The 13,481-nt window shown below is 38.1% G+C and overlaps 1 protein-coding gene across 10 annotated transcripts in view; it reads right to left on the bottom strand.

Annotated features, from left to right (window-relative positions):
* The window catches only part of pot1 (protection of telomeres 1 homolog), a 297,679-nt gene that overhangs the window by 96,750 nt on the left and 187,448 nt on the right, over positions 1-13,481 (bottom strand). For all 10 annotated transcript variants that reach the window (XM_048607978.1, XM_048607979.1, XM_048607982.1 and 7 more), the window contains one exon: positions 2,327-2,617. In XM_048607978.1, the coding sequence (XP_048463935.1) occupies positions 2,327-2,617 (291 nt within the window). The remainder of the gene's footprint in view (positions 1-2,326; positions 2,618-13,481) is intronic.

Below are 13,481 nucleotides of genomic sequence, written 5' to 3'. Positions count from 1 at the left end.
GGTTCCATTTCTGAAGAAGGGTCTAGGCCCGAAACGTCAGCCTTCCTGCTCCTCTGATGCTGCTTGGCCTGCTGTGTTTATCCAGCTCTACACCTTGTTATCTTAGAACTACTATCTTCCTGCTTTAAATACCAGCAGTCAAGCTTCACTATCAAAACATACTGTCAACAGCAAGTAAGATCATCACTGCCTACGAATCTTTCTGCTTGCAATCCTAGCAATGCAAGATGTACAATTTGCTGAGTCATTACTTCAAGAGGATACAAACAGCCTATGTTGTTATGTAATCACCCTGAACATTCACTCCTCTCTCCTTCCTGGCTGAAACTGCAGAGTCGAATTACCTTGTACCACAAACTTGGTTCCTTGACATTCACACACTTGACCCCCTGATCTTTATCATTTGAAATCTGCAGCCACATTTATTTTTGTCTTTTCCTTAATTAAGAAGTCTTGTCACATTTCAATCTCTGCAATAGATCAGACTCCCTGTCTCAACTTCATTGCACTTCCACAGGCAGAGGGCACAGATTTCACAGTGATGGCTCCAGCCATTTTTTCTACACAGGATCCACAGTGCTAAATGCTGAACGTATCCCCTTTCACCTTATACTTCCCACCGAAGAAAATCTATTTGGCATGTTGACTCACTGAGTATTTTGATCATTTTGCTGTGGAAAGCTCCATTGTAAGTTTTGTACTCTTTCACAGTATCGGTGTATGTCTTCAGCCTCATGTTGAGGACTTCTGAAGAAAGCTCATCAATCTAAAATGTTAACCCTGTTTCTCGCTGCACAGATTGTGCCTGACCTGCCGACCATTGCTAATATTTTCATTATTTGATGATGTAATTAGGTGAGCTTGTCCATGATATTTGTTTCAGTGCCTGCCTTTAATTTCGGAGAGCTGGGAATGATCCCTTTACATTGACAGAATAAGGATTCTTTGTGTTGCCAGTTATTAAGTATCAGACATGGAAGGAAGCACTAATCACCATTATAAATATCATTATACCCCACAGGCCAGCATCCTCTACATTCCTGCCTGTTATCAAGAACTCCTCACCCAAGACTGGAATGCATATTTCACACACCAATCTTGCACTTATTTCCCAACACATTCCCATACTTCAGTTTAGACTACATTGTGGCATAGGGATAAAAGCAACTCTGCCTCATGTGACTGGTAGCAAGATGGCATCAGAGAATGGTGACTTTGTACACATGTATTCCTATACAGTCGGTTCTGATATATAGTATGACAGTTCCGTTCTCGCGTTATAAGAAAATCGCGCAATAACTGCGATATTTAAAGTGATGGGGGCGGAATCACGTTATAGGCAATACAGGTAGGGAAAGTTCATGTTCTACAAATGACGTTCTATAATTCTTCAATCGCATTAAAACCAATTTGCGTTGAAGAAACACGCGTTATATCAGACCGACTGTACTTGAGTACACATGACAATAAAATCTAATTCTAATTCTAAAAAACTGATGCTCACTTAATTGGTTTTAAAAAAAACTGAGAAACATTAATCTGATTTGAATTACCTGCTCTTGGAATATTGTCGTTCTGGATTCCTTGATACTTCATTCATTCATTCCAAATACAGTAAGAAAACCCTTGCATTTTTGATTGTAGTTCTCAGAAGTTACAATAGAAAGGATAACTATGCAAACTAGACGTGGTTTGATGTCAAAATAATTCTAGCTGAAGGGTAAAGGTTATGGAGGTCTAACTTTATGGTGGTAGGAGGGAGGGGAAGGGGTGAAAAAACAGAAACTTCTGTTCACAAGAGTCGGGAATGCCGTTTCCAAGAAATACACCAATGACCCAATGAATTTCCCACTGCCACTCGAAAGAAGGGGATAAATGTCCACTTACTGAGCAGTTCCTTCTATATTTCAGGTTTTTTGTACCTTGCCACTCATTGAATAAAACGTGACTGCACTTTTTGTTTGGCATCAAGCATTAGCAAGTCAGGCAGCAAGGGGACTGGACGGATGATTAAGATTCCAAGTATCTCAGTTAATGAAGGGGACAGACAGACGGACAATGGATGAAGTGCAGAGACTATCAGCCTCTCTGCCCAAGACTCCCCAACTGATTTCACCTGGTACACTTATAGCCATTAGAGAGGAGACTCCATTATACAGGGTTCAATTCATGAAGGGTCATTTTGATCAAATAAATAAGTAATTTAAATCCACATTGAAATTTTCAACATTCTAACTTCTTTTACTAACTTCTGATGCTGGTGTAGGGATCTGATCATCCAGCATCATACCTGCTGTTAAGAGGTGACTAATACATCTCCTCTTACCTTCAGCAGAACAGCAGATCGATCCACCTCAGCTTTTGCAATAAGTTGACATGTCAGGTCAAAATAATCAGCGGGTTTCACTTCCGAGAGTTTGACGGTTGGCCTGTGGATGGAAAGGTCTGCATTGGCCCATCTGCGCAGCTCCTCCACTGTTCTCTGATCAGTAGAAGTGAACTGATACGACCTGCTGGTTGTCCGTGGTTTCAAGGGTGCTCCCGGAGTTCCATCAAATGTCAAAGCTGAGAAACCAGGGGCATTGATGGCCTGAAGCTCTTTGTTGAATTCTTGTATCTGTACATGGAGAATGCAATAAGGTTTGTTACTTTACCGAAATTGAGCAGACTAGCTGATTCCCCCAGTTGTATAGACTGCAGCATCCTCCTAATATGTGGGTCTTTTGGGTGGTCAGTTTGAGGAACAGATTCATGGGTTCACGAAGAAAAAAAGTAATAGGATTGATTCGAAATGTCCCAGAGGAATACAGTAGTGTGATTAATTAGACCAAAGCTCTTCACCTGAAACTATTAATATTTTAACCATCTTCCTTCCCAAGTGGACCTTTGTTTTGTGCAAATTACTGAGTTATAGTCCAGCTCTTTTTGATGTTTCCTCCCATGACAACAATTACTACACTTCAAAACTGTGAAATTAGCTATAAAATACTTTGGAAACCTTTGACCCGGTGAAATGTTCTTTATAAACACACAGTCTTTGTGGCTTCTTCTCATTTCATTCCATTTACCTGTGAATAAAGCTCCACTTTTTTTTTCTCCTTTGGTTTCGCTCCAGAAAATATTGTATTACTGTACCGTGTATCTAATTACTATGATCGGGGAAGGAAGCACTATTTGTAACCCAACTGTTTCCATTACCTGTCAACAAAGATCAATAACTCTCAGTCACAATAATCCCCAGGTCCTTCACAATTCAAGTCCAGACTCAAGGAGCAATAGAATAAGGAATTACGGAAAGCGACTGGGAGGTATGTTTTTCCGCTAGTGAAGTGTAATTGGGAAGACAGTTCAGAGTATTGGGGAGAGATGGTAAGTGAATTAGTACAATAGGTATGGAAGGTGAATACATGGGGAACAGAATAAGGCTTGTACATGATCATTGTGTATTATTAACATGCTGCTGAATAATGGAAGATTCCATTGGATCGAAGTTGTGAAATGTGGTTTTTCTTAAGGAATTAACTCTCAAGCAGAATTTTACATTCATCTGCAGCACACTGATCAAAATCAGAGGAATGTGCAATCCTTTGGTGTGCTGAATCCACAAATCAAATAAAGGCTTTCAATTTGTGCAACTATCAAACTGACATGTTATACACCGAGCCAATAAGTGACAAATGTTTCTTAACTGTCAGTCAAAGCAATTTTTTTTCCCAAATTCTAAACTTTCCCATTTATAAACATTATATTGAAATATAGCATGTCAGAAAGGGCAAACACTTCACGGTGTACTTATAATATGTCATGCCTTACATTTAATTTGTCTTCTGCCTCACTCCAGATAACACTGGTTGAAATGGCAAGACAATCAGCTCACAAAATCATAACATATCTGAAATTCACTAATAATAATAATCATAATCCCATTCTATAGCATTAATTTATGTAAGACAATATAATTCAAATTCATTAAGATGGTTCAAAGGAAGATGGTTAATTAGAAAACCGCAAGCTTTGTAAATCCACAAGCTTCCAATACGTAAACATGTTGGAAGGGGATGTAGAAAATCTTAAAAATACTATACTTTCAACAGTTTTAATGCATAGTTTGAGAAGATTTATCGAAGAGTATTATGGTACACTATGAATTGTGCCACAATTCTTGTTAACGCTGCTATTCTTTCTATACAAAACAGTTTTATTAAAGCAACTTGAACATTTCAGAAGGATAGCTTTGAGAAGGTCGCTTTTACCTTAAATTGATCACCCAGGATACAATGCTGATCCCATTTTAGACATTTAACACAATTAGCTGGTGCAACAGACTGAAAACTAGTCTGCTCAAAACAAACAGATCCAACAATTTCATGTCTTAAAAAGCTAAATTAATGCTGAGTACAAACACAAATCGGTATTGGCATACATAGTACTTGACTTCAGTTTGTTCAACATCAATTCTAACAAGTAATTTTACAAGGACAGTATTAATGGGGTTGTGGAGGGGGAAGCTCTACTCTTTTGTCCTGACAATGAAAGCATTCCTTTCTGAAAATGAAAAGATATTTGGAGGACATCATTCAAAACACAAGGATGGTAAACAAGGGAACATTCATCATGATTTCAGGGAAGCACGTTGTGACAAAAGAATACAGCAAGACTATCAATAGGAGTTAAAACTGAAGCAGATGGTGTAAGAAGTGTTACTTTTTTATTCCTGCCTCTGCTACACATTCTCGCAGATGTGTGAAAACAAGTCTTCAATCTTTTCAAATGTGTTATTCTTTTGTGAATTCCTAAGCATGAAGGTAAACACTGGATGGACTGCAATAATGGAAAATATTCTAGAGAATGCTAAACCTGCATTCTTTTCTGTATCACTTTTATGTATTATGTATCACTGCATTCCTGATGAAAATTCTCCATTTATATTTTGGTAGTCCATTCTACAGTGACAATGAAAAAATTATGCCCAAAAATTTATGAATCAAAAACATTTTCTTTAATAAAGGCAGAGCGCAAGTGCTCAATTGACAACAGGAACATGGGAAATAAAGCAATGCATGGTTCGTGACATTTTGTCTTTTGTATTATCAAAACATTGTAAAAATTCTTCTTCTTCTATAATTATTGTTCAGGAGGAAATAAGAATTCAGTGTATCTCCTTATAATTAATGACTTACTAATAAAAATATAAGAATGCAGAAGTGATTCACTTCTGTAAATGATTGCTTCATCACATCACTAATGCAGAGATACAGAAATCCTCCAGCCTGATCCTCATGACAAGACTGATTTCACCTCCATGTATGTGTTTGCATTCACCAGTTTCATGCAAAGCAAATAGCTGCACCACAAGAGTTAAAACTTCAATTACTTTTCTCTAAAGACTGCGCGTTCTTAAAAAGCAAACTGATGTCTCACAGTATCTGTTGCTGCATACAAAATCCGATTAAAGGGCTTGAAATTAGTTCTAGCTGCTGTAAAGGAAAAGTAGCTCACAAAAATATATTTTATTAATTCACTCAACAAAGTAATAAGGAGCTTATTTTATTGCCTATAGATTATATTGTCTGTGAAGAGATGAAATAGTCCAAAGGATGATAGGTAGGATTTGTGCTTGGTATTCGGATCTAATTAATACATCCAATTTAAAAAGCATATTGAAATTCTGCACAGGTTCTCTTTTAAAACAGGCGTAATAGAAACAGTCAAATACAGATAGCAAGCAGCATTGTCACAAACAGGAGTCAAACACAAAAGCAACCAAACTGTATTTTATATCATCATCTCTGTTCTATATTTTCTTGAAAGAAGATTTTTCAATGTACAGAGTTAATTTGTCACAGGTTTAACATCTTTGCTGCATTGTCCAATCTATTTCGCTTTACCTTACTAAATTAGCCCTACTACACTGGGTTGGATAAAGGCCAACAGCAAGATGTTCTGATCAAGCCTTTTGGATAAGATGAGAAACCGAGACCCTATGCAGCCTCTCCTGTGGGAAAAACAAAGGAAAATTCTACAAAAGGATATTAACTATTTTTCAGCTGATTGTGAAATGTATGGATTATTAGCTAGGGAGATATTTATTGCCTGTCCATAACTAGCCGTGAGGTGAAGGCGGTGAGCTGTCGCCTTGAATCACTGCAATTCATGCATTGCAGATACACCTACAGCGCTATAAGGGAAGGCATTCCAACACCAGTGAAAAAGTCCCAGATCAGGATGGTGTGAGACATTATGGCGAACTTGCAGGTTGCAACACTTCCATGCCCCTTGTTGCCCTTAGTAAAGGTCGTAGGTTTAGATGGTGCTGTTGATGAACTAAACAAATTAAGTGAATAAAGAGAAGCATGAAACGTGGAAGTAATGCTGAAACAAGATCAATTAACTGCTGCGGTGAAAGCTACAGTCACCCTTACTAAGCAGAGAGCAACTGTAAATCACCACAAGCTGTGTGAAGCTAAAAGGAACTTCAGCATTAGAAAGGCCGATTTGTAATGCTTGGTTCCATGCCTAGCCTTGGAAATAATTTATTCATCAGAATAAATTGCACACGTTTCTGGAGTAATTAAAGTCTGCCAGACTTTATGTAAATCTATTTCTAATGTTCAAGATTTCTGAAGCTTAAAAATTTTAAATGCCTGCATATTCACATATTGCATACTTCAATGATTTCATTCCTTAAAAGAGTTGAAACTTAGCCAACTAAGATCACCGATATGCTAACAGAGAACCTTCATTTCTCCCATGTGACATGTACAGTTCTACACTTCCAAATTCTTGTCGTACAATCTTATGTACTTTCACAAATAACCTAATACAGTTCTAAGCTTACAGTAAGGTGCCTGGATTTGGGATCAGAGTTTCTACTTACAAAGACCTGGCAGGGAACATAGAGTGTTTCAAGCCAAGTAGAATGATGACATTTCATCATTCAGTATCAGCATATTGCATGTGGTGAAGGCAAACTGCTGTGGGTGAATGGCCAGTCACAATGTTTTCATTTTAGAATGGTCATTGAAATACTTATGTACATGATGAGGTGCATTCTGATAATCAACAATGGAGGTTTGGAACATTTAGTACCTAGATCTGGGATAATTCCTCAAGTATAATGCTTTTGTATACCTGCTGGGTATCAATTCCCAGATGACGTTTACACGGGCTTAAGTTTAAGGTGAGAGGAGAAAGATTTAAAAGTGACTTGAGGGATGACTGTTTCACACAGAGGGTGGTGCATGTACGGAATGAGGTGCAGAGGAAGTGGCTGGTACAAATACAACATTTAAAAGGCACCTGGATGGGTATATGAATAGGAAGGAATTAGATGGACATGGGCCAAATGGGGCTAAATTAATTTAGGATATCTGATTGATGCAGACGAGTTCAACCGAAGGACCTGCTTTCATACAAAATAAGTCTACGTCTCTATGGCTGTTAGTGTTTGAAGGTTAATGAATAATATGGGCAGGATGAAAAGAACTGAGAGCATGAATACATTTCTGATTTTAGTTTCCAAATGGTATATGTCCAACATGGACTGAACCTGCACTAACATGCTACTTTTTCAAATATTTGGTTGTACTTTCCTGTAGAAATAACCACTAAGGCTAACAGCAATCGCTGTTAAAGCATAAATCAGACAGCAACTTCCAGCAAGTGAGCATACTCAGTTAAATGCAGAAAGTGGTAAGTTACTTCGTCCAGAAACTTTGCTATAACTGTATCTTAGTTTTGACTTGATACTACAAACTCACTAGACTTAATAGAAAACTTACGTTTTGCTATACCCAGTGTAAGTAAATATTTAATGGTATAATAAATCTGAATTTCCCTTTCAAGCAACTGCTCTGGCAGTGAAAATAAACTTTTACAAGTGTAGGGTCCTATTCTTTCAGATATTAATTATTGTTGTAGATATTGAAAATTTTCAGATGCCAGTTTTTCTCTCCATTTATTTCAAATTCTGTACATGAATTGGCATTGAATTCAGGAGTTACACTGTCTGGGTCAGACTATGAAAGGTTCATTAAGAATTTGCCAGTCTGATTGGCCACGGAAATATACAGTTGCATGCGCCGTTCACACAAGCTGCAGATTTGGCGTGGCAGGTGGTGGTGAATTTTTCTTAAAATCACAACAGGTAGCAGTGAATAAGCTCATAGGAAGTCTGTGGGCAAGTGTACAGAATGCCTAGCTGGTGAGTGCAAAGTCTGTCCCAAGTTGCTCTGCAGAACAGGACAGACTATAAATCTATAATCCTAGCAAAGTTACTTTTATTTCAATGGAAATGTTTTTACTCCTTGATATGATGTTGAAAATGTGCCCTTGTTCACAGGCTTTTAGCTCTTACAAAGTAATGTAGACTTGTTGTTATGCGATTAACTCCTCATAGAGTGCTTTGAAAGACAAAAATATATGTGTTGCAAATTGATCTTTGCCCTTAGATTGTACAGTTCATTTGCAAAAGAAGTGTCACGCTTTGTTATGCAGACACAAATTATGCACTATTTGTCTTTGATAATATGTGTTCATCTCTCACAATGCAGATTTGGCAGACCACCAATAGATAGGTGAGACTGGAATCCAGCTCTTCACTGCTGAACTAATCAACATTACTTGCAATTACATGCACAAGGTAAGAAACAAACATTATTTTTGACCTTTTCTCCATTCATTTCTTAACGCAGGCTACCTGATTCCCAAGAAACATACTGAATCCGGTACAGCTACATGTTTGAACAGCAACGGACACTTACTCCAGGCTAAATATTCAAGTTAAACATTACTTTGCAGCCAATACTGCTCATAATTGATGATAAACTATACATTTATAATTGTAAACGTGAGTTAGGAATAGCCCAGCCAACCTATTGTGCCTCTTCTGCCATTAAAGTAGATCTATTTCATTCACTCTACCCAATTTGCATAACTTGGTTGAGATTAAATAGTAGTTAATATTAATAAGCTTTAAGAGACTGGAATGCAGGCATTACAAAGTCAATGTGATGGTGTTAAGTACAAGTTTTATTACAGGATGGTGACATAAAAATTTCAGTTTAACATTCTCATTAACTTTAACACAATCTTTCAGAAATCCTTTTCTGTAAGGTTTGCTACTTCTGTTTGAGCCTTTAAGATAGCTATTATCTGTGTTCAATTTCTAATACTCAATGCTATTGACTAGCTGTTGTAGCATCTTTTTCAGTAGGAAATCTCTGAGCGAAAACTCTCTCAGTAAAGGAAGTGTTTCAGTTCAGGGAAGATACATTCCTGCAAAAGGGATGTCACTTTTTGCCAGACATCTCTGTGTCGGAGACTTACGAGGTCTAACTAAAACAACATGCCATCACTGATCTACGTATTCCTGCACTGTTAACAATACCTAATCCATGGCCTTTCATTTATAATGGTGGCATTCTCTCCATTGAACTCCACCTGTCTCAGCAGAGTATTGACTTAAACCTACAGATGGCACTATGGTGCATCTTTCAATGCTAGGATCAAGAAGCAGTTCGAAATTGACTTTCATTTTTAATTTCCATCTGAAAGATAATTAGACCTACTTCATTACACTTTTTACGTAACTGGATTAGAGAGCAGTCCCGTAGGAAGACTAATTAGAGGAGTTTTAGTTACTGCAGTGATTTGTATTCTCCAACTGCGAGTATTAAATTCATCATGCATTACAATGCCACAGGGCAAAAGCAAGTCAGGCTTACTCAAGAGAGGAGTCTTTCCCATTGAAGAATGAAGGTCACTCCATGGTAAATAATCTCATTTTCTCCTTCATGCATCAGTGTCCTGCACACAACTGGTGTACATTTACAGGCACAGTGTGACATTGAGTGTTTGATTTGGAAATAGAAAACCCATGTAAATGTGCGGAAATGATGATGATGCAATCAGCAACATCGTAGCAGATCTGTTTGGGGCTGGGAAAACATTGAAGATCAATTAGTTTGATACAATATACGAGTCTGGGTAAGCATCAGCATTAGTACTACCAGCTGGAAAAGAAACGCAGAGTGTACCGATGCCAGAAACTCATTTTCTTGAGGCTTTCATTGAGTTACTTGACAACGGAGCCGAGTAAGTGAAAGAGAAGGAGTGAGGAAGAAGGGGCTTTTAGACAACTGGGAATAGAGCCAATTATTTTTCAATCAACTTTTAAAAAATGCATTTATATTGGCCATACATTTTAATACTTTGAGCCAATTCTTCCACCCATCACATTCATTGGTACATTAATTGTGGATTGGAAATTAGCATGGCATCATTTAACTGGCTTAAATGCCCTATTGAATTCGCTGCCTCAACAGAAATTGCTAAGATTACAGAAATATGCCATTGAAAGGTGTGTGTAAAACACATGAATAACCCTCATCCAAAAAAATACACAAGATTTGGAAAATAATCAGTTTCATAAAAGACACAAGGTTAAGTGAAATATGTGCACTTAAAGAGCACCTTTCACAGCCAGCACACTTCCCAAATCACTCTAATCCAATAATATATTTTTTAAGCATAGTTTTACAGATATCTATTTCATGTCTTTGACATGTATAACTTTTAGTTTTTATCTTTGAAGAATTATATAAAAACTAAATGGTTGAGAAACTGACAAACAATGCTGAAGTAAACAGTGTTCCTTAGTGGAACCAGGGCATCTGTAGGGATGGCTTTTTAACTCCTTAAGCTATAAATTAGTCGAGGCCTCAGAATTAAAAATATTGATTTTGATTCAAAAGAACTCTATTTACATTTGTTTGGAACATCCCAAGCCTGCCACGTTGCCATGGAAATGGACTGTGTACAACTAGGGATGTTCCTTCGTTTATTTACTTATTTGCATTCACAGAAGCAGACAATATCCATTTTAGTTTGGGAACAAGCCAAGATATTTGTAAATCAATGAATCTGGATGGCAAAAGAGATAAGTGACAGCCCGGCCTGCAACTTAATCAGAGAAAATACTGAAGGTTGGATTTTGTTGTGGCCCTCCGTCAGATTTTTTTTAAAAAAAAAATCAGTGGGAGCCTGGTGTTCTGCATTACAACGGTGACTACTATTAGAAACCTACAGAGAAATTTAAAGAAAAATTCAAACATTCAGTCATTAACTAAAATAAATTATGCCACAGGGTTTCACATTTTAAAACAAAATCTTTACTGCATGTGAAAAGAATTAAACAATGCAGGACTACACTTTAGTTTGTTAAGACACAAGAGTATAAACTTGGCTCCCCTATTTACTGCCTATTTCAGGAGTGGCATCATACGTGACACTTCGAGGATTCATTCATTTCTCCTCATCGAATTAAAATCCAGTACGCTGTAGGTTTCCAAAATTCACTTCAATTTCACCATAGTGTTACAGCTACTTCCCAAGGTATGGGATTTCATAGGAATCCTTATATTAGTTTTTGACCAAGAATTTCTCCAACTTTTCTTACAAATTCATGATTATGGATTTCTTAGCTCAAGCTTAGCTGTCACTGTTCAGTGATTTAAACATCAGAAACACCCCAGTTCCTAACGGTCTAATTTTTATACAGCAAATTCCATCAACAGAAACATTGTAAAGACCAAACAGTGTGTTTTTGTGATGTGGATTGAGGGATATTATCCAGGACAGTATGGAGAGCTCCTCTACACATCTTTGAAGCAGTGCTTCAAAAGATCTTTTACATTTTTTACCTGAAAGGGAAATGGGATCCAGGTCTAACATTTCATCTGATGTTAGTCACCTCCAAAATTTTAGCAATGCCCTGGTGTATGATTTTTGTTTCTGCTAAAGTTTCACAGTGGAATTGACTCAGAGACAAGTGCTACCAGTTGAGCTATGGCTGACCTGTGTGACAATACTATGGCTTTAAGAGGTATATTTTATCCTTTTATTTGTGTGAAGAACGATTGAGAGAGAGGTGACAAGCAGTCTACTCAGCGATTAGAATAAACAGTTTATCAGACCTTAGGTTTTTTTTAAGGTTGAAACAATAGAAACAGCCTGAATGGGTGGGGTCAAGCTTGCAAAGTACCAGTATTTTGAGTTTTTAGTTTTCAGTAGCAGTTGTTGCTGGCTCTTGAAGCTGGGTTTGGAAGCTGCAGTACATCTCTCCCTGCTACTCTCGCTCTGAGTTTTCTCTGGATGTTTTTCCTCCTGCTCAGGAGAACTGCCTGTGAGACAATCTATTTTTCTGAACTTGCCTTTTGCCAAGGGCGTGTTTATGGAATGTTACTATATTGAAACAGTTACTGTAAAACAAGCTGTTAAATTTTCCAGTGGAATTCCAATTTCTCCTTTCTTTTGTCGTATCGTAACTGGAGTGCACAAATAAAGTGTGTTTTGCCTCAAAGCTGGTAGTTCACCCAATCAAATTGCATACATCTTGAGGGTGTTTGATGTGGCCCATAATACCTGTCAGACTACATTGCAATATAACATGTTGTGTTTTGGGCCCATCACAGCAGATGGCAAAGGGGTGGAAGACAGAAAGAATCCTGATGGGATCATCCATAGTCCATTTCTATGATTTTCTGGAAGTATCCAGTTATTACATTTTTGGATGTGTCCTTTGCTCTCTTTACCTCCCAAAACTGCACTGTCTATACATATAATCCAGGAACAACTGAGATTCTGTGGTGATGAATTTTATAGAGTGAAAGAAAGAAAAACTTCTTTTTCCAGCATTTGGAACTGCAACATGGTTTTTCATGGATAGGTCATATTAAAGGTACCTCAGGCTGTGAGATTTCAGTGCCATTAATGCCATCATACAAAATTATCAAGCATACGGCAAGAATGTTTCCAAAGTGCGAGAGATAAATTGTAACAAACAGCTGATCTACTTCCCTCCTTCGCTTAGGATGAACAGAATCATAGAAGCCCTACAGTGTGGAAGCAGGCCATTTGGCCCAACAAGTTCATACTGACCCTTCCAAGAGCATCCAACCCTGTCCCCTCAATCGCACATTTCCAATGGCTAATCCGCCTAGCCTGCACATCCCTGAACACAATGGGCAATTTAGCACAGCCAATCCACCTAACTTGCACACCTTTGGAGTGTGGGAGGAAACCGGAGCACCCAGAGGAAACCCAAGCAAACACCAGGAGAATGGCCAAACTCCACACAGACAGTCACCCAAGGGCGGAATGGAACCTGGGTCCTTGGCACTGTGAGGTAGCAGCAGTGCTAACCACCGATCCACTGGGCTGCCTGTTCAATCACGTAAACTCAGTAATTAGGGATTACTTAGTTCCAGAGGGTGAGGAACAAGGATCAGTGGAAAATATGAATCAAACTTAGTTCAGAGATAGTAGGAACTGCAGATGCTGGAGAATCTGAGACAACAAGGTGTAGAGCTGGATGAACACAGCAGGCCAAGCAGCATCATAGGAGCAGTAAGGCTGACATTTCGGGCCTAGACCCACTCCCACTCTCGTCGCTGTTTGCCAACCTTTCCTTCTGTTGCGTT

This window comes from Rhincodon typus, chromosome 18, assembly GCF_021869965.1.
Source record: "Rhincodon typus isolate 14 chromosome 18, sRhiTyp1.1, whole genome shotgun sequence".
NCBI lineage: Eukaryota > Metazoa > Chordata > Chondrichthyes > Orectolobiformes > Rhincodontidae > Rhincodon > Rhincodon typus.
The sequence above is the reverse complement of the archived record's forward strand: the minus strand, read 5'-3'. Positions and strand labels throughout refer to the sequence as shown.